Consider the following 21,057-nt stretch of genomic DNA (forward strand, 5'->3'; position numbering starts at 1 on the left):
TCCAGTGCCTTCTGCAACTCAAGCCAATCCCTGTCCTTTGAATGTACAATGGATCTGCCCTGTTTATTTTCCAACTTGCCCCAAATTTGCTCACTGGGATTGAGGTCCACACTTTGAGGGGGCCAGTCCATCATTTTTAATGTTCCAGCAGATTCCTTCCATCGGTATTATAATAGCTAATTCAACAAAACAACTGAAACCTCTTAAATATGCCAAGTGTGTGTGTGTGTATATATATATATATATATATATATATATATATATATATATATATATATATATATATATATATATATATATGTATGTATATGTAAGCAAGTCCACACACACACACACACAGTTGTATGAACAGAAAAAATACAGATATATACACAAAAATATATTTTGCAGAAAACAAAACAGGCTGTACAGTTTTGCTTGTAGATATCAATTTTACATGCTAGCAAGTCCTTTAATCAAAACTGAAAACATTTCTAAGATATGATGCTACTTATATAGTAAATCCAGTGAAAGAGCTTATTGTGACAACGCAGCAATTTGATTTGCTGGTAGACTGATCTAGTCATATGATTTTTACACAAAAATGGAGGAAACAAACAGCACTACCCACTTCTTGGCTAACTGCGCTGTGGTTTTCCTGTTGTTTGAACAACCCGGTTACTCCTTTGGTATCTCTATCTGATGACTGGAAACAAATGTTTAGCAAGCCAAGATAACACAATAACACTCGAGCCCACTGCCTGGTGTGATCGTTCTCTTACCTTGACCTCTCCCTGAAATAGATGCCTGAATTACATACACACAAACACACACAAAAAAAGTGTCGCTTTGCCTATTACGTGACGAGAGCCTGGCGCTGACAAAAACGATCTATTACACCGTCGCCGAGCACTCGAGAGAGCAGTCTTCCTGAACGAAGAACAAAGGTTGATGGGCCCTAGAAGGACAAGTGTCCTACAATACACCGTCTCAAACCGGCTGTTAACAACTGCACTCTAGTTTAAACAAGCCATCTACACAGGGACACACTGAAGGCCTTTTCTCTCCACTTCGCTCTTCAATATGATAAAAATCGACATACGTTGGCACAAGGGCTTGTTATTGTGTAGAACTGTTTACCTAGTGAATCTGATAGGATCATTTCATCAGCCTTTCGATGCCAAACCTGAAAGTGCTTGCGGGTTTATTTCTGTTCTCAGTATTTGATCAATTCAATAGTGTGAGCCAAAACACACTTTATGTCAAGGAGCCTGTTTTACAATGACAGTTTAGAGGTTGTGTTTAGAGTTTAGACGCTGGACTATGTTATTTTTTAAGTATACTTTATGTAGTAAGTATAAAAATATTAGTGTACTAGTAGTATACTTGTAAGTGTACTATTTCAATACTCGAAGGGACTAAATTGGCCCACTTTCTAATATACAAAAGTATACTATTAAGTATACTTTAAGTATAACAGTAGTAAACTTTGAGTACACAACAAGTTTACATCTATGTTTTTAGTTTGTACTGCAACTATACGTAAAGTGAACTTATACTGTAGGTATATTAATAGTTTACTAATTAAATACTTTTTTTTGGTACACTTTGAAGTATGGTCTCAGTAAACTACTAGTTTAGTAGTTTTATACTGCAAGTATGCTCGTAAGTTTTCTTAAGTGAACTTCACATTATGCTACTATGTCCCTATTTAGGTAATAATTTGTATAGTTTTGTTATATGAATATCTGAACATACAAAACATCAAAAGAAAGAACAGGGTATCTGCTTGTAAACAAAAACATTTTATTCTAGCTTCATGCATTCTTTTTTTATACTTGAATGTGGGTGTTTAATAATAATAAAAAAAAATAAAAAATAAACATTTTGAACAAAAAGCTGAAAAAAGACTATTAATTGGATTCAGAACGATAATCAAAATGTAGATGGAGTCGATCAAAACCCCAAAGCTTGACAGTCATTATTACCTCTTTATGGGTCAACATTTTATTCCATAACGTTACACAGTTTTGATGCTGTTTTATGTCTGATGTTCATGTTAGAATACATGTAGAAGCATCTGTTTTTTTTTTCAGTTTCTTCTTCACTTGTGTTTTTTTGGAAATTCTGTGCAGAAGATGTGTAATAGCGCCCCCTAACGTATAACAATAAAAACACGGTTTCTCAGAGCACAAGTATAGCTCAAATATATTTAGACTTTTTCTAAGTATAAGTCAAGTATACTTAATTGTCATTTTAAGTATATTTCTGAGAAGTACATAAAAAGTAGACTGAAAGGATACTTTCCTAATTTTAGTTTAAAAGAAGTATACTGTCTGCACCAATAGCCTCGACATATAGTGCAACTGCACTTAAGAGTGAACCGAGTTCGAATCCAGCCTCAAAGTCCTTTGCTGATCCCGCTCCCCTCTCTCCACCCCAACACTTTCCTGTCATCTCTCCACTGTACTCTCAAAATTAAAGATGCAAAAATCCCATAAGTATAACTTTTTTTAAAAAAAGTATCCTAATAGCACACTTGAATAAACTTATTTTTCGTAAGGGTTCACTGTAGTGTTCTGGGATGGAAAATAATACTTTTTTTTATCCCAAAGTGATGTGGAATTGTAAAGTTTTCTCCCAACAAAGCAACATCTTCAGGTTTGCAGGCACCTCAGTGATAGCAAACCTCAGAAATATCCACATCTATATCAAAACACACCCCCCTTTCTTCGCAGCAGTCCACAATAACACAACAAAAAAAATCACAACTGCAGTTCCAGTTGTTATTGTGTGCAGATTCCGCGGGCGGAGTGAAAAGCATGTAGGCAGGGCAGATGGAGTAAGCAGCTCGCTCACATGTTTCTGGTAGCATGAGGAATAAGTCATAGAATCGGCAAAAGAGACAATTCAGCACAATCCTGGCACAGAACTCTGAACAACAAGAAAAAAGAAATCATGGGATTGTGGGCAGTCAACAAGGAATGCTAAAGCATCTACACTTCATTCACAGCTGCAAGAAGTGTATTTTAAAGAAGTGTATAAAACCTTCCTAGAGTACACTTGTAGTTTGTATCTGTTTAGTTAGCAGAAACATGATACAGATGCTGGTGATACGTCATGAAAATAAAAGGCCAGAACAAATGAAAAGAATGAATTCAAGTACTGATGTAGTTAAAAAATGGCCATGTGTGGTGCTTCTTTCCAAACCAATCTAGTAAAATAAAAGTGTGATAAGTTTAAAACTTTATGACATAATTTGAGAGGATTTTGTTTCCAATTAAAAGCACTTTTATGTTCCAAGGGTTTCAGGTTTTTAAATATTTGTATATATAAGCATATTTCTGCAATAAACTTAAAATATGTTGTTTCTTTATGCACAATCAGCATATTCAAATCAATAGTTGTATATTTATCTGTAATTTCTAACTTTATTACAGTATGTCATTCATAATGCTTCTTAGTATTATTGTTCTTTCCTTCTTGTACATTTGTCCTTTTGTCTGACTTTCAAATGCTTTTTGCGTCAAATCAAAGTTTTTAATGTTGTTCACATCATAGATGGTTGGTTTGGTTCATGGCTTTGCCTCTTAAGATTTTTGAAAAATCCCTATAGGGTAAAATACTAGTACTTTTATGTTCCAAGGGTTTCAGGCAGAAATGCAATTATGCCAAAAATTAAAATATTATATCATTTTGGGTGTTTATTTACAAAATGCTAACTATTAAATTATAAACAGATTGCTTAAAATGTTCCAAATGTAATTTCCACTGCTGTTTATTCCCATCACCACATGTTATCAAACAAAATGCATAATGTGATGGAAATGTCTGAAATATGACAGAAATTACAGAATTCTCCCATGATGCTTGTATATAAACCATTGGACATTGTTAGTGGGAAAATTAAATAAACTAGCAAGAGAAATGTGTTCTGTAAGAGTTTTTACAAGGCCAAAGTATCCATAGTTAAAGAAACACCCTTAAACATCTGTAATGTACAAAGAAACACCACTGGAAAAAAATATTGCTGAAAATTTTGAAACATTGACAGACAGGCTTTATCACTACTACAGTACATCACAATATACATCCATTTAGAACTGAAATGATCTCATATGTCTAACACACATGCTGTTACTGTATGTCAAAAAGCACAAAAATGAACAGTGTCAGTTGACACAGAATAACATGGCATGATCATGCCAAGAGCTTAAAAAGCCTATGGAGTGTTACATATGTTATAGAAGCTAAATGCCTCTTTGAAAACTCTTACCTTGGGATCTCGACTGATGGGGATAGACACTCAAAGGCCCTTAATGACCAGGAGTCTGTCCGCACCTCTTGTATACAACAGTTTAAAAGCCTCCCAGCTCTCGCTGGACAATTCTGTACACATGCATAATTTACTGAATCACCTTTTCCTTCAAAAGAGAGAAGGAATAGAGCTGTGTGGAGATGTAATAATAAACAATTATCATCCGTCTGTATAGGTGTTTTTCCTTTCCAGGCATTTCCAGGTGATTACATAAACAGGGGGATGACACAGAATCAAAAAATTAGGGGGATTTTTAGTGTAGTCGACTTAATGTGATGGTCTGTTTTTAAAAAATGTTTCCACACAGCCCAGGGTTTTGTGTAAAAAAATAAATAAATAAAACCAAGCTTCAAATGGGGCTTTCAAGACTTTAAGTAGATTTGAGCATAATGTGGGACAAAATACCCTTGCCTCTGAGCATAAGAGTAAGAATTAAATTAACCTCTGAATATTGTACCAGGAAAGGCATTGTAACGCAAGTGTAAACCTCGACACTATGACATAATGACTGCACCTTAACTCATCTGAACCTACCGGCTGAATGAGGGGAAATATATTGTTCTAATTAATTTCATATTGAAAAAGCTGTTGAATCATAATAGTCATACACAAGAGTTCTCTGTGCATGGCTTTAATAATTCATCTCTATATGTAAGTTTAATCGAATGTGCTGCTTAATTCAGTTATTCAACTGATGCAGACAGCTTTAAAATCACATGCGTTTTAGTTTTCATTTTAAATTATAGATAGATTTTAATAATTTAAAATTTAAAAATGCATAATTGTATGCTTGTGGCAACACATAAAGTCATAAAAAAATCTAAGATTTTTTTTAAATTTGAGAGATTTTAATACAAGACAATTTGCGGTGGCAGATGATGTTTTAATTATCATTCATTGGAGCATTTGAGGGCAGTATGGTAGTCTGGGAAAGAAGAAGGTGGCCAATCCGCAAACCCAGGCGTGATGATGTGTGACTCACCTCCTCCCTCCTGGGAGTCAGATAGGGAGCTGCTGGAGGAGGAGGCAGTGCTGTACCTGTCCACCGAGCATAAGGAGTATGTGAATTCTGTAGCGCTCCTTTCTGCTTCTCTCTCCCAGGGATCCAGCTCAGGAATGGGTGAGAGACTTCCAGCTGCTGTGCTGGATACCTCTGTTATTGCAAAAGACAAAGAGTTTTTGAATAATCTGCATGTTTACACTTATTGAGCAAGATATTGATTTACGCTCACCTAGTAAGTGAGATTATACAAAAGGTTTTCATAAAATCCTCTAAGGTATTAAAGAAAAAGTTAATCCAAAAAGGAAAATATTGTTATAATTTCATTCTTTCTTCTGTTGAACAGAACATCATATCCATATAATGAAAGTAAACAGGGTCCAGGTTTTCAAAGTAGTATTTTCAGTAAATAATGACATCAATTCAGTCTTTTCCTCACACAACGCTATAAGGTGACTTCAGAAAAGTTTGAATATAGTGTCAGAGTTGTATGGATTTATAATGTTTTTTGTCCTTTTTGGGTCTTCATTGTCCGGTCCCTATTCACTTTCACTGAGTGCAAAAAAGAAAAAAAAATCGGTTCCACACAGGTTACACGTTCACAACGCTTATTAAAACCATTAAGTACAAAGTTTGTAATGTTGTGATTCACTGCATAGGTGGTTGGTTTGGTTCATGGCTTATTACTCTTTAACAAGGACTTCTAAAAAAAAAACCCTAAGAGAGAAATTTAATGGAAATTTACTTCTGGAACCAAGTCTGCTGAAAAAGTGGCATTATTGCACTCTATATTCAAGCCCCAAACTCATGCCATTGTCTAAGCCAGAATCCAACATTTCATGAATCGACTCATGCCACAGAACCACTTATTTTATTATTTTTTTTTTTACACTGTTTTAGAATACTTACTTTTTGCGATGCTCAAATACATCACTTTTAAATACTCTAAACATCCCTGTCAGTAACAAATCTACCACTATATGCAGAAGAATCAATGTTCTCTAATCCACAGTGTCAGTTCTCATTTCAAGAGTTCTTTCATCCTGAAGCAATGTTTATCAAGGCCTGTGTAGAAAACATGCTGAGATGTGTTCCTGTGCTCTCACTGGTCTCAAAGTGAGCCCAGAAATCATTCAATAATGAATCTGCCAGATCTGAATGCAAACTATTAATGAATCATTACTTTGGCTGCACTACCTTGTTTATTTTTTTCTTCCACCTATCCCAAATGAATTATTCAATGTGCTTTCCTCTCTTTTATTTAACATTTAATGTCTTATGATTAATTAACACGCGGGACATATTTTCCGTAGAGGAATCTGCATTGTTAGTCCAAAATAAAAAAGAGAAGGGGAAAGACAAATGAAAATGGCTTTGGGCTGTATTGGCCTTTTTTCTTCTTCACTCTCTCTCTCCTTCAGATTGAATAATTTAGAAAAGAGGATAAAGAATTGTTTCTCCAGAAAGTTCTGTGGTTTGTCTTCACTGTGTTCTCGCTTTGTGAAGTGAACGTGTTATGATATGACAGACGTAGAAGATTAATCTTTCGTGTTTTATTACAGGAGAGCGCATGCTCTTTGACAACAGTCACAGGATTTAAACAGCAGCTTCGAAATGAGCAGATTCTCAGGTGTGCTATTATCAGCTGTTCACAATCACAGCACAGCTGTCATGCATAACCATTTTATGCATGATATAATCTCTAATACAAGTTTTTCTGATAAATAAAAGTGGGGATCTATGGAGTAATAGAAAGTGTGACAACTAGCCCCAGTCTCCCCTTTCCTGAGCATACTACTGGATGGGGAAAGAAATAGTCATAGTGAAAAAATAGATAAAAACAGATCCATTAAGACAGGGGACAGGATTCACCTATTTCTAACTGCTCTGAAAGCTAATGCACTGTTGCACCCTTCAATCAATAACCATCTCAAAATGAGTGAGAAAACATGTTCTCAATGTCATGCACCAAACCAAAACCGTTTCAGTGTGTTAGACTAACACGCGAGCATTGATGGTTATTATTTAACTTACCAGCTTTTACCAAAGAGCTTCTCTCTCCAGTTTTGATCAAATCAAGCTCGATTTCCGAGTTTTGTCCAGCCATCTATCTAACAGTGATATCAAAACAATTGTCATTTATGGTCCGAATCATGAAAAAAGTACAAAGACACCGCTAAAACTGTGTATGAAAACTTACCATTGATATACAGTTATCTTAGTGACGGGAATGTAAAGACATCACGTGAGAGATTTAAGATGCGCGACACGCCTTCTGCAACACAAAAATCATTCCTATCTCACTTCAGCAGATAAAGCTGTACGTCGCTATTTTACTAATGATTACACATAAAGAGAGTTAGTGAAACTGAAAATAATAGAAGTACTGTCATCAAAGCAAATGGGAGGATTTCGTTTCTCTCACACTCCCGCTAGTCGTCACTGCTGGTTTAAAGAGAGCAGCAACTTTGATTGACGTGTGAGACACACCCAAGTCTAGCGTCGACGTCGTGACTGACGTGTATTACGTTTGACAACAAAAAAATCAAGGTAACTTCGCGTTTCATAATCTTTTGTCATTCAGAGATGATTAATTTAGTGGTATATCTCATTATTCATGTTCAAACACGTCTTCATATGCATATTTGATGCTGACGTTTCTAGAAGATGTCGCACTTTTTCACAATTAACCTAGTTGTTTCTTCAAATATAGGCATTTTGGCTCTGTAGAACTCTCTTAAAACACGGTTTTAACACTCGCACTATTTACAAAATTTGTCTAATTACAGCACTCCAACACATAACAAAACTTTCCAAATAACACTCTCTCTCTCTCTCTCTCCTGACTTCTCTTTCCTGCTTCTCTCCTCTCGACTCTCTTCTCTCTCTCCTCTCTCCTCTCCCGTCTCCCCTCTCTCTCGCTCTCTCTCCCCAAAAAAAACAAACACATTAATTTTTGAAGAAAATCTCTCTCTCTCTCTCTCTCTCTCTCTCCTGACTTCTCTTTTCTGTACTTGGTAAACAAATACATTAATTTTGGAAGAAAAAAACACTTGCATAGTTGTTTGTGGAGGAAATAACAACCCTAAAAAAAAAATATATATATATATATATATATATTAATATATATATATATATATATATATATATATATATATATAAATAATACTCATAAATGTTGAAATATATTTGTATAATACAGTAGTTTTGCTCTTTTTACATTTTTTTAAAGTTGAATAATTAATTCATGATGGGTTTTCATATTGTAAGATCGAAAGTCTTAGTCTGTGACGGTATAAAATCTATACGTAGAAGCTATTCGAAAAATAAATAATCAAAGCATGGTAAAAACTTTGCAAGACAGTTTGAATGTGAATTGGATATAACAAAGAGAAAAGTAAAAAAAGCTGTAAGTGTTAATAAAAATCAACCCTTGGGACATAAAAGTGTCATAAGTTGAAGAAACACCCAATTATGAATCCACTTTCTTCCAATATTATTCACAGTTTCACAAAGGAAAAAAATAAATACTTTTTTTTTTTATTCAGAGCCTCATGCTGTAGTCTGTAGCACTACTGCAGTGAAGTTCAGTAGTTTTTTTTTTCAACGCACACAAACATGTCTGCACATACCTATTCACACTAAACCATCATAGTTCAGCTTCTACAACACATGCTTCTCATATAAAACCCAGTCAGCAGAGATGAACTGATAATGAGCTCTATTCAGATTTCTCAAGGTTTACAAGCCTGCCAATTTACTCTAACTAGCCTGCAGATTAGAGTTGAATTTTAAAGGATGCCCTGCTGTGTTTGCATATGTTTAGAGAACAAGGGGCCTGCTAATTGAAAAATTAAGATGTGGGAATGTTTGTGGGAGTGGACCGTGCCAGATGCCTTCTTCAACGGTGAGTGCTGGTTAAGTGTGAAGAGCACCCTATGGAAGAATATTGCATGCTGGAGACAACAGGCAGGATATACAGTAGATTATGTTCAGGTCACACAGATTCCATTCATTGCAATATGTTCCTTTGTGCCATAATGATTATCATAAAATGGCAGTTTGTCATGTAGCAAATCATAGAGAAAGGATAGAGAAAAATAACAGCTATAATACATTAAATTTGCTTGAGCTAAAATAGTCAGAATACACACTTATTTTTGGTTACAAACACAGCTACGATCTTAATCTTTAAATAAATCAATCAAATGTTGTAGGTTCAGTGCAGTTCATGATTCACCCCCCCCCCCCCCCCCACCCCCCCCCCCCCCCCCCCCCCCCCCCCCCCCCCCCCCACCCCCCCCCCCCCCAAAAAAAAAACTTTAAAGGATTGCAATCTTAATAAGTTCAGATTTGATAGATATATCAAACTTTGCAAGGTTTTTAGGCTATATATCATCTAAGACCAACATGCAATGATATGCAGTTTTAATCAGTTTTGTTTGCATATGTTTACAGAACAGAGGGCCTGTTAATGGAAAAAATATGAATGCGTGATAGACTGGATAAGATGCCTTTTCAAAAGCAAGTTTTGAGTAAGTGCCGTGTTTTTAAGCTATATATCATAAAGACAACATACAAAGCATATATATATATATATATAATATATATATTTGTTTGCTTTTTTGCATACAGACTTTTGTAAAATATCAGACATGTTTGAATATGCTGTCTCATAATACGCTCACATTTCCTTCTTACCTTGAGACAAAGACAGATAAAATTATCATCTATGGAGTCATATTCTAAATCCAGTTGATAATTAATTATACTGCAACCAGATTCCCTTCCTCTAAATTATTTATGAGTTAACCCCTCTTTTATCCTCCAGTAATGAAATACATTATGCGTAATGACAAAAATAGATTAATTCATTTGTATAAAAGGAGAAAAATCTTGCTGCTTTAAAATGAATGATAAATATAGCTTCCCATCCCCCATACAAAGACACTCAGTTCCAAGATTTGCATGATGATGGATGAGTTATAACAGAATGACTTTGATAGACTCATAGTTGAGATTCTAATGGATTGATAGGAGTCAAAATGAAGCTACTTGAAGGATTCTAAAGCTCAAGTGTGTCATTTCTGCACCATGTGCATCAAGAAATTGCAAAAATATTAATTTTGAAAAGTTTCTGGGCACAGTAGGCCAGCAAGCAGTTGTCTTTGCATATTAAGCTTGCTAAGATAAATATTTGAAGAAGTGTATATATATAAAAAAGGTAAAAATTAACATGCTTCAGCTTTAAGTTTTCAATTGTTCCCGACACTTGTATCTAAAGCAGATAATACCTCAATTTCCAACCAAGGTTATGATGTTATCAGTCTCCTAATAATGTCAATAAATCTCCCGGTTTTGTCAGCTTTTATCAAATGTTTGAGGACAGCTGTGTGACCAGGCCATCATATCAGGTTATTCCAGTGAAAATGACAAAGAAATATCCCTCCCAAGGACAGTCAAAATAGATATCAGAATTTCCAATTAAGACTACAGATAAATGGCCTCACAATACTGCAAAATATCACAGGAATATTAGAAAAGGAGGAAATTGGATTTGGTGAAGTTAAACAGTATATGACTTAAATCTGTTGGGGATTCTCTCTCAAACAAAGAAAGTGAAGGTTTCCTAAGGCGATGGCTTCACTTGGGAATTCCCAGAGTGATCCAAGGGGGGCTCGGGAAACCCTTGAAGTTATTCAACCCAGTAAATGACTAAATAGATTTTTTTTTTCTATTAGCTGATAGCCCCACATTGGTTGAAGGCAGACTATTTGACTCTCTGTTTTTTATTTAATTAGATGTCAAAGTCAAAATGATCATCTTTGATGAATATTTTTGAATTATTGATATTCCTGGCAATATTGTCTTGGCACTAAATGGATATTCTAGTAGAATATAGATATTCCTATCTGAGAAGCAGATGATATTAACCTGCTTAGATATTTTGTAGTCACATTTGTCTTTTTGAACTTATTTTTATATTTTTGGACTTCCATAATCCAAATTCTATATGTATAGATATATGATATAAATATATAGTATTATTCTATTTCTTTGACTTCATTATGACATTTTTTTATAAAAAAAATGAAAAAACAAAAATAAAACAAAAAACAAAAAACAAAACAATTAAAAATAAAATTTAAAATTCACTTTTTTCCCTTTTTTTTTTTTTTTGCAAAGAGAGCTTTTACCATTAGTGTAATTATGATATGACATCAGGCATTCACAGTAAAGTATTGTCTTGTTGTTATTGCGTAAGACGGATTATGATTGGGTTTAAGCGCAGGCACATTATGAGGTGAGCCCTAAGTAGTGCTGAGGAGGGAACAACTCTCTTATGGTGTCAACCAGATAATAAGCTCCTTGATTCATATATACTTTAAGAGTCAAGGGTAACACAATGCTAGCCTTGTATTTCTCTCTCTCTCCCTCTATGTGTGTGTGTCCTTGCTGGTAAGGATCTCTTTTGTCCTACATTTTCATGAGTGTGGTCTCCCTCCGTCTACTAGTGCTGCAGGCTTATCTTCATACAGCACTGTTTTTATACGCTGTCATTTCATCTCTCTCATTACCATCATTAATAAGGCCTTTGATACATCTTATTACAAGGTTAATTGGGACAAATCTGAAGCATATCCCCCTGTATCTTGTGTGATATGTCTCAAATACTCGTCGCTTAAGGTAGACCGCATACCACAACTACAAAACAGAGCAAAAGACCCTCTAGTGCAATGTAAACGTTCACAACAGCTGGTATTCATTGATTGGCGTGTTCCAACAGTGAGCGGTTTATTGTGTTCCTGGGTCTGTTTGATGTCTTACCTTGGACTGTTGTGCTCGAATGTGCTTTTAATGGTGGTGTGTATGCGCCAAATTGTTCATTAAATGATTTTAACAGTGCAGTGTGACCAACTGCTCGCCTGTTGTCAAATGTTCAGACTGATTTGAGAATAAGAGGAGGTGTCTCTTGGACGATAAGGAAGCCATTCAGCCTATTTTGTAACAAATGTTCAGGACCAGGCAGAATCTGCAGACTTTTCACACATTTTCTGGGTATTTGGAGGGAAATTGATCAGAATAGCAGAAGAATAGATTTAAACAAATTGTTTTAAATAGACCTTAGAATTGTACAATGCTAGAGGCAGTTGAAAGTGTATGAAATGTACCAAATTTGTACATAAAGCAACAAAATACAAGTACAAGAATACAAGAAACTTTCAGAATTACATATAGTGTGGGCCTTAAGTTGTTGTTGTTTTTGCTAATTACTAATCACGTATAGCAATATGGCAAGTGTGAGAAAATCATTTTTATCTTAGATTTGCATTTTTTTTTTGTTTTGTTTTTTTGAAGATGTGGCAGATTTTGACAGAAGTTAGGCAGAATTATGTCTACAACTGCCTTTGTTCAGTGATTAATATTGCTAATGGTACATTTTAAGTAACAGGACTCTGCCTATAAGTCTTTGCTACCATATTTTGACTTTAAATTTATGGTTATTAAGCAATTTGGACTTCAAATACCTGTGACGAACAATTATTCTACAGTTGTTCAAAGGACCTTTGGGCACTCAAGGTCTAAAAGCTGATTATTGCAGAACATTGTCACTGTGAAGATTTCAAAAAGACAGGAAATGAGTTTGACAAACCTGCAAGTTCTTACCTATTGCTCTGTTCCAAATAATACATTTGCTGACAAGGCCACTAAAGAGTCTGAGGTCCGCACATTGCCGACTGTATATTCAGGTGGGGAAGTATGAGAGCCTTTATTATCTGGGCTAATAAGATCTTTCAATTTTGAAGAATGAGTGGAACAAATTAATTAATGGTTCTGATATAGTTTTTTGCAACCTTCAGCAAATGTACTCTTGAGAAATACATGAGAGCACGTGCTGATTTTGTCTCTTTCTTTTGTGTGAATACAGTTTTTTTTTTTGCCTTATTTCTCACTTTAGTACAGTGATTGCCTGTACTGTGCTTTTCAGAATAGATATTGTGTTAGTTTTCAATAAATGTAGCACAGGTGCGATAAAAGCGCTGTAATTAATATTATTGATGCTACTTTTTGCTCTTGTGACACATTTTTTCTTCTTTTATCCTATAGGTTAACTCGTCCTTTGCTGAAAAATGTCACATTACCCAAGTATACAGGAGTGAAGCTTTTGCCATCGTATAATTTTCCCATAAAATGGGAACATTTAAGTGTGGAATTGTGTGTCAATGAATGGCCCCGTTAATAGTGATATCACTTCCCGGAACAAAAGGATGGAAGGCTGAATGAGAATAGAGGAGTGGAGGTGAGTCCATGGAGCGTGTACCGTCAGCCATTTCCGTCTCCTCCTTACGGGTCATGCACCAGCCCATCGAGAGAGCGCGTACATGACTGACAATACCCGCAAGACAAACGGTCCACTCCAGCACAAACCACGCTCAGACAGAAATGTGCAAAAAAATAATAGTTATTAAATTAATTGCGGTCGTAATCTCGTAAAATATGTGTCAGAAAATTATACGCTGTTCGATTAACACATAACACGGATGTCAAATATGTAATAAAATCCTGATCAATAAAACAATAACCATGTTGTTAAAAGCAGCCATTGAAAGGTGTTGCCAGCTCTGTGTTTCAGGGGTGAGCACCCCTTTTAATATAAACGGATTTCATCTTTCCACCATGTCACCTAAATCACCACAATGTTTGTGTATACAATTATAATAAGTTAATAAATTGTAGCAATGGATGGATTAGGAATACTCTCATCGACCCCATATATCAGGCATTGTCATAGGCACAGAAAATGCATGTCTAACAATCTGTTGATTACGCTGTGCTCTGAGGTAGAGATACGTTATTTGAACCTCTTGCATTGTTAAAATCAATAAGTTTCAGGCAGTAATGACCACAATTAATGAGTCTTTTTACATCTTCAGTTATCTATATCTATTTTAGTTTTAACGGCAGGTTTAGTATTCTTACATTCTGCGTCTTTCTGAAAAATGACACTTTTGTCTTTGCAAAGAACAGAGCTCATTGATTTTGTAGTGAATGACATGCTATACTTTGGCCCTAAAGCAGTGCATTGAGAGCATACGGCATAAATGATCACCTATTGTTCCAGATACATCGTCTTAGTGCTAAAAATTCACTATACGCTAAAAGAAAATGTTAAGTTTGGGTCTCATAATGATTCTTTTCCAGCTGAAAAGGTATTTGTGCATAGCATACAAATGTATCATTGACCTAAATGTGTTTTTTTATGAAAAAGTGTTTTAAGGGAAGGCTTTCATTAACTGAAACCGTATTCCTCTTTCTCTTCTCAAGCACACTGAAATAATGTTCATGCCACATTGACTTCCAGAGGAGCATTAGTGTATTTATCTATTTATGTGGAATGATTCGAAAAAGCTGTTAATTTGAAAATTATTTTTTATTTTAGTTTTAATTTTTGCCAGGGAAATATTCATTTGAGTGAATTAATTGTGTAGCAATTAAAAGCGGCATATTTGGGAACAGTTATGAAAATGGCTGTAGCTGGAGGTGTGAATTTTGTAAGTAGGGTTAATTAACACTAGCCCTGCATTGCCAATGAAACCATCAATGCATTTGAGTAGAGCTTAGACTTAATTCAGAGCGGCTCTTTGTGAATAAGTTTTATCATGCATGCTATTTGTGAATATTATTGATTATTTCACCACAAGGAATTTATCGCCTTATATGCATACTTTATTTACTGTATATGTCCACATTGAACCAGTATGCTGTGTCTGTATAGGTGAAATAAAGATATATACAGTAGATTAAACAGTCCCATCATCTTAGCAAGCAAAGCAAGATATCAGTGCACTAGCAGAGCCAGTGGTCAATAATTGAATGCGAGAGGCCCATTGTCCAATTACACGGATTATCAGTGGAGGCTCCCCCTCTCGTTAATGACTAAGGCAAGGATGAGTAATTAAAAAGATTCATGTTGTGGCCACTTAATGATCCTCTCTCTTTTTTGTGCCTCATCTGTGGTTACTAGAGCATTTAAAGGAGGGCATTGTACCAAAACTCCCTCAGTTTTTCAAATGCCTTTGGTTACATGTGTACTGTCGGAAAGCACCCAGCGAACAGCTGTTTGCATAGAAACCGTGTGGTTTGGGTTACTCAGCTGTTGAAACTGCAGTATTAAAGTCTTTTTGCATGGATTTGGCGGTTTGTCCACATACCTGAAAGCTCAGGTCAGGAAGAAATTCTTTGAGCTATTGAGTATGTAACTGCTCTGTGCTGTGAAAAAAGGTTTTGATTAGTGCAATCTGAGTTTTAAACGGATTGTGGGTGCGTCAAAATGTTCACTAACTATAGGTGATTCGAGAGTTGTTTCCTGTTGTAGATGGCAAAAAAAAAAAAAAAAAAAAATCTGAGAGCTCTAACATTGGACCTACTGAAAAAAACTTCAAAGTTAACATCAAAATGCTGTCTATTTATTAAGTGTTACATGGTTGATTTAGCATGTTCTTTGACATTTGTCATGTGCATCTCTTTGGGTTTAGGCTTGTTCTTATCCAGCAATGGGTTAAATTCACTAAAAGGTTGGTTCACTTTTGTTGAGTTTAAAATTGCATGTGCTTTCATTAAATAGCTGCAGTCCAGTTTAACATGCCCAGCAATAGCACTGTGTCATATATAAATCGTCATTTAAATTTTAATTGTTGTTCTTTGTAAATTAATGTAAATTTGTGTTAATGTAATTAGGCCTTAGTTTTGATGCTGTTACTGTCTGTGGGAAGCTGATGGTAAACAGAAATGTATTAAAAAGTGATTGTTGTGCCTTTTTCTATTGATCATGTACTGTAGTATTAATTCACTCAGTGATGGAGAAGAGCATTCTAAGTTTTATATAATCAATCAAGTTCATTTTCAGAAAAAGGCACCTACTGTACAATACTGTCCCTGTGAAGTAAAATTTGCACACAGCAAAAAATAAAAAAAATAAAGAAAGAAATAAAGGCCACGTTTGAGCTGTTACCTTATTTGCAATATTACTATTTTAGATGGATTTTAAAAATGCAAATAGAGCATGCAAATAACAAATTCAGTTTATCATGATTGAATTTCCCTAGTTGCTGAAAGCACCTAAAAACACTGATTTGATTGATTGACTTCATGATGACTTACTGTTCTTGTGGTCAGCCTGATACAAAGCATATTTAGTAGCCAAATTGAAGTGATTAACTCCAGCATTCATTGTTGACTTCTGCCTGCTCAAACTCCACTTTTCTGAAAACCTCGACTTCCGACTCAAAGTTGGATATCTCGGGCCAAGGATTTTCCGTAACCTATTTTCCTGAGCCCTAGACCTCAGGGCTGAATTCATAAAAGCTCAGGCTGTCGAACAATTTGTCTTTTGACAGGAGGGACCAGTGAAGCCACCAGAGGCTGGTCAACAGTGAGTGGCAGGGCCCAAGCCTGGGGCGATACCTATGGGGCGGGTGGCTGAATGGGTATTGCAGAAGCAGCTCTGGTAAGAGAGAGAAAGGGGAAGAGAGAGAGCGAGAAGGGGTATGAAGGAGGGAGCAGGCCGCCATCTGGCCCCGGAGAGGGAATTGGGTGGTACGATCAAGCCGAGGGTGGTGTCAGATCAGAGCGGTCAGGGCTGGTGGTGAACAGATGTTCTGGGGTGAACGTGCACACTAGCAAACGTGCTCTGGAGGGACCACGTGTGTCCATCATTGGCTGGAGAATGCTGCTGTTCTGACCTTGAGCAAGGAAACATGTCAAAGTCTCTCTGCTCTAAAATACAAACACACACAAACACATAGAGCTCATAAGGAAATTAACCTGTTCTGTATTTACATTTATGTCAGGGAAAAGAGGCCAAGACCAATTTCGCATTGCAATTTGTAGAAAGTTAAAAAGAAAGTTATTTTGATTAATGGAACAGTGTACTATAAAAAATTAAAATGTTGTGTTCATTTTATGACTATCATATCCTTCTTTGTGTGAGAAGAGAACCTTGTGAGAAGCAGACCTTGGTGTGTGAGAGATGCAGCAATGTCCGATTTGTGAATGAATCATCAGATCTTTTCAATGAATCAGTTGATTCAGTTTACAAAAATGGTTCAAATGATTCATTCGCAAATCAAACTGAACTCATGACTTAATGATCTGGTTAACAGCTCACTACAGGAAGTATTACCAGTGAATAAAGACTTAAATTTTGAATTGATTCTCACAAAAAGCTTCTGAATGACTTTTATAGTGCTTTTGAAAGTTGCAGTCCTCATTCATTGTAATTTCATCCTCAACCTAAACAAAACAAAACAAAACAAAACAAAAAAAAGTTATTTCTCCTTTTATGTTCAACAGAATAAAGTAAATGCTCACAGAATTAAATTTTGGGGTAAAACAGATATATAATTTTTTTTTTTTTTTAATATGGCTCTGAAATACCACATTGATATTTAGAAATCCTTGGTACATTTGCTGCAACAACAAACAAGTAATATCAGAAAGGTCCAATTCTTTACACAGAATCTGTTGTCCATGTCTTCCCGTACTCCTGGGATGGAGAATGGAGTAAAATGGGCACTTTTTCATGCGTTAAAGTAGCCATTTCCTGCGTCCTCATCACCTAGGAACTTGCTAATCAATAAGCATTTAATTAGTCAATTATATGCCATTAATTTAACACCCCTGAAGGTACAGTCATCTCCGTGAAAATACGTACTTTAGGAAATTAATCTATTGGAAAATGTAAAGGCAGACAATTAAGTTCTCAAGCAGGGATGTAAAAATCGACAAGCCGTCGTGTGAGGATGTGAAAAAGAGTTTGTGGAACTCTGGCTTCTCATCTTTTCACTAGTCTTTTTTCCTCATGGTGACAGAGGAGTGGAGATGTGTGTTCCATCTGTGTTTTGGAATTTAACATAAAAATAATAATACAATATTATGTTACTATGGTCTAATTCATTCTATTGTTATGTTAATATGTTCTAATTAAAAGCAACTAATTGCGGTGCTCATTGCTGATGTTTTTTTGTTTTTTTGTTTTTGCTGTTTTTTCCTTGTGCCGTCAGTATTTTGACTAAAAACTAACAAAACAAACCAATTTAAATATTAAATATTCTTTATTTTCTATATATGTAATGTAACTTTAAGGCTTTTTTATATGGCCTATTTTTTTTTTATGAAAAGTAACACATACTTCCAGAAGTAATATGATTACATAACACACTTTATTTATAATATGTTACCCCCAACTCTGAAGATCATCATTTGAAGAGATGTTAAATAAAGCCTGTATCTGTGTGTACCAAGATTATTATTTTTTTCTATTTACATCCTATTTAGGATAGCGCACCCAAAGAAAAGGCTTTAAGGCAGTATAAGACTTATTTACACATCCACAACAATAATCCTTGAACGCCTCTAGGACTTAACTGTACATGATTGGCCTCCATTATGATATTCTGCTGTATGATCTTACAGTAGACAACACAATCATTTTACAGTAAGCATATTTTAATCTTTTCTCCGACGGCATCTGTATGTTATTTATTCAAGCAAATTGTCTGCTTTTATTGCTGACAGCAGTCATATTTGTAAAAATGAGTCCTGTGCTGCAAAATAATGTTTATCGCTTTATAAACCGCAGGCTTATGTTTTATTTATGCCATATGATGAGAGAAAATAGAGCCTGAATTGATGTTTGCTAATAGGCTGCAAAATAAGAAGCCTTCACATAATAGTGGAGTCACTGGCGGCCAAGAGGCTTGTAATTCCTGGTGTCAATATTTGAATTGCTGGGGGAACTATTGCAGACACTGCGAATATATCCGAGCACCGTTTTGCTCCTAGTCTATAAAAACTAACATCTGTTGAAGTATAACCGAACAGAGATCACCCGGTAAAGTACAGTTAACCAGATGTCGTTTTAAAAGTGGCAGATGGAACAATGAAAGGCGGATTGGAAATTAAAAAGCACAGCTAAAGGTCAGATCAATTAAGGTGCCTGTCGCCGGCTCCCATGTGACAATTAAGATGAGTTTAAAGCGCTTTGAGCAATGGGACAGCCTGTACTGTAGTGGTTGCTGGGGTGAACTTCTTAAGGGCATAAAAATGTATGGCATGGGACCAGAGGCCCCTGGAAGTAAAGTGGATTTGCAGTGGGTCAAGGTTAATAACCCGCACAGATAAACCTGTTTCAGTGTCTCTTAGCCGAAACGGAGACCTTTGTCCATCAGTATTAAGCTACAAATAAATTAACAGTGACTTTAAGTGACATTGCAAGAGGGAAGTTTGGACTAAATTCATAAGTTGAATGTCATTTTACAGTTTCTTTGGTTACTTGTCGTTAAGCCACTGATTTTCACTTGGTTTTGCTTCAGGACACAGATTTTGCTTTGGACTATAACAAATATGTTTTAAAATCAATATTTGATTTATAGTATGCATTTTATAATTATATTTATTAATATTCTGTCATGCTACCATGTCAGTTAAAAACTCTCTTTCTTTCTTTTTCCTTCCTTCTTTCTTTCTTTCTTTCTTTCTTTCTTTCTTTCTTTCTTTCTTTCTTTCTTTCACAAGCACATGCCTGGGGGTTTATTTTATTCTCTGACCACATAATACCCCTATATTGCTATTTAAACATATGTTTATTTTATGGTTTTGTTCATACAGTGCATGTCAACCAAACTCACTCTAATGATTTTGCTCTCACAAGTCGAGCTTAGTTAAAGTGAGCAATTAAGCTTATTTATCAAGTATGCACAAACATATGGGTTTTATTTTATATGCACATTATATTTTTGCATTTACCAGTAATTTTGTTTTCAAAACAGAACTGTGACAATTCTTTTTTTAATTGCAATCCACCAGTTGAGAATCACTGATTTAACACTACTCACTGTGCAGTACACTGATTTCAGACACAATTATCTGCTAGGCTACCATTGTTAAGAAATTGCTATTTGAGGTACTTCAATGCAAAAATAATAATAAAATACCAATTTCCCATAAGATTTGAACACCTAAAGTACTGTACATTTTTATGTGTTTCAGTATGATGGTGACCACATCATAACTGTTAGTAAAGTTGGCAATTTTTTTTAAAACAGTTACATATTATGTTGTTCTCAGAAACAAAAAAGTTAATAGAGGATGTCACAGAGGCCTCTTGCACATTGCATTTGGCAGCAGGGGAGCCACAAGAGGGCAATATTTGCATTGTTTGTCCGTCTCCTCCCCAGGCGCTCTCATTTACATCAGACTTGTGTATTTGCATGCCGGGATCAAAAACAGTTTAGTTCGTTCATTTACATCATAACATGCAAACAATATGTTCACATAAAGTCTGATAAGACCTTTCCGTCAGTGTCCACAGCCCACACTTGACACACACAGACATGCATTTAAAGGCAACTATCTTTATTTGGCAATCGTCACCTGCAAACACTAGCCTGTTTTTCCCTTCCACAGATGTGTTTTAATGCTTATCAGGACGTGGTAAATTTGCAAAAAAGGTTGCAGTGTTTTTTTGTTTTCATTCACAATTTGTTTGCATTTCAGTTTGTTTATTATCTTCCGTATGCGATAATGAAATGAAAGATTGCTTAAAATACTTTTTTTCTTTAAAAACATAGGTATAATTTATGATGAGAGTTAAGCAGTGCTTAATTTTATCCACATTTAAACCTATGTTGATTAAGCCACCTTTTTTCTTTCTTTGCATTTTGCAGTGCATGCTGGGATGATTTTAGTCAACGTGTTT

The 21,057-nt window shown here is 35.4% G+C and overlaps 1 protein-coding gene and 1 long non-coding RNA gene across 3 annotated transcripts; one reads left to right on the plus strand and one right to left on the minus strand.

The window, feature by feature from the left end:
• Positions 1 to 2,190: 2,190 nt before the first annotated feature.
• On the minus strand, positions 2,191 to 7,846 carry LOC109110400 (myoD family inhibitor domain-containing protein 2-like). Of its 2 annotated transcripts, none has more exons than XM_042726347.1 (4): positions 7,498 to 7,846; positions 7,332 to 7,408; positions 5,280 to 5,450; positions 2,191 to 2,913 (listed from the first exon to the last, which is right to left on the minus strand). In XM_042726347.1, exons 2-4 carry the CDS (start codon positions 7,402 to 7,404, stop codon positions 2,654 to 2,656), a joined length of 504 nt encoding a protein of 167 aa, XP_042582281.1. In that variant the 5' UTR covers positions 7,405 to 7,408; positions 7,498 to 7,846; the 3' UTR covers positions 2,191 to 2,653. The 2 variants fall into 2 exon arrangements, with proteins under 2 accessions (XP_042582281.1, XP_042582282.1); XM_042726348.1 differs by having other exon boundaries at positions 2,779 to 4,368.
• On the plus strand, positions 7,785 to 17,086 carry LOC122137702. The gene is made up of 4 exons (XR_006155038.1): positions 7,785 to 7,847; positions 9,124 to 9,204; positions 9,756 to 9,832; positions 13,407 to 17,086. It is a non-coding gene; the product is annotated as an uncharacterized LOC122137702 (long non-coding RNA).
• Positions 17,087 to 21,057: the final 3,971 nt, after the last annotated feature.

The sequence above is a fragment of the Cyprinus carpio genome, chromosome B6 (genome assembly GCF_018340385.1).
Source record: "Cyprinus carpio isolate SPL01 chromosome B6, ASM1834038v1, whole genome shotgun sequence".
NCBI classification, from domain to species: Eukaryota; Metazoa; Chordata; class Actinopteri; order Cypriniformes; family Cyprinidae; genus Cyprinus; species Cyprinus carpio.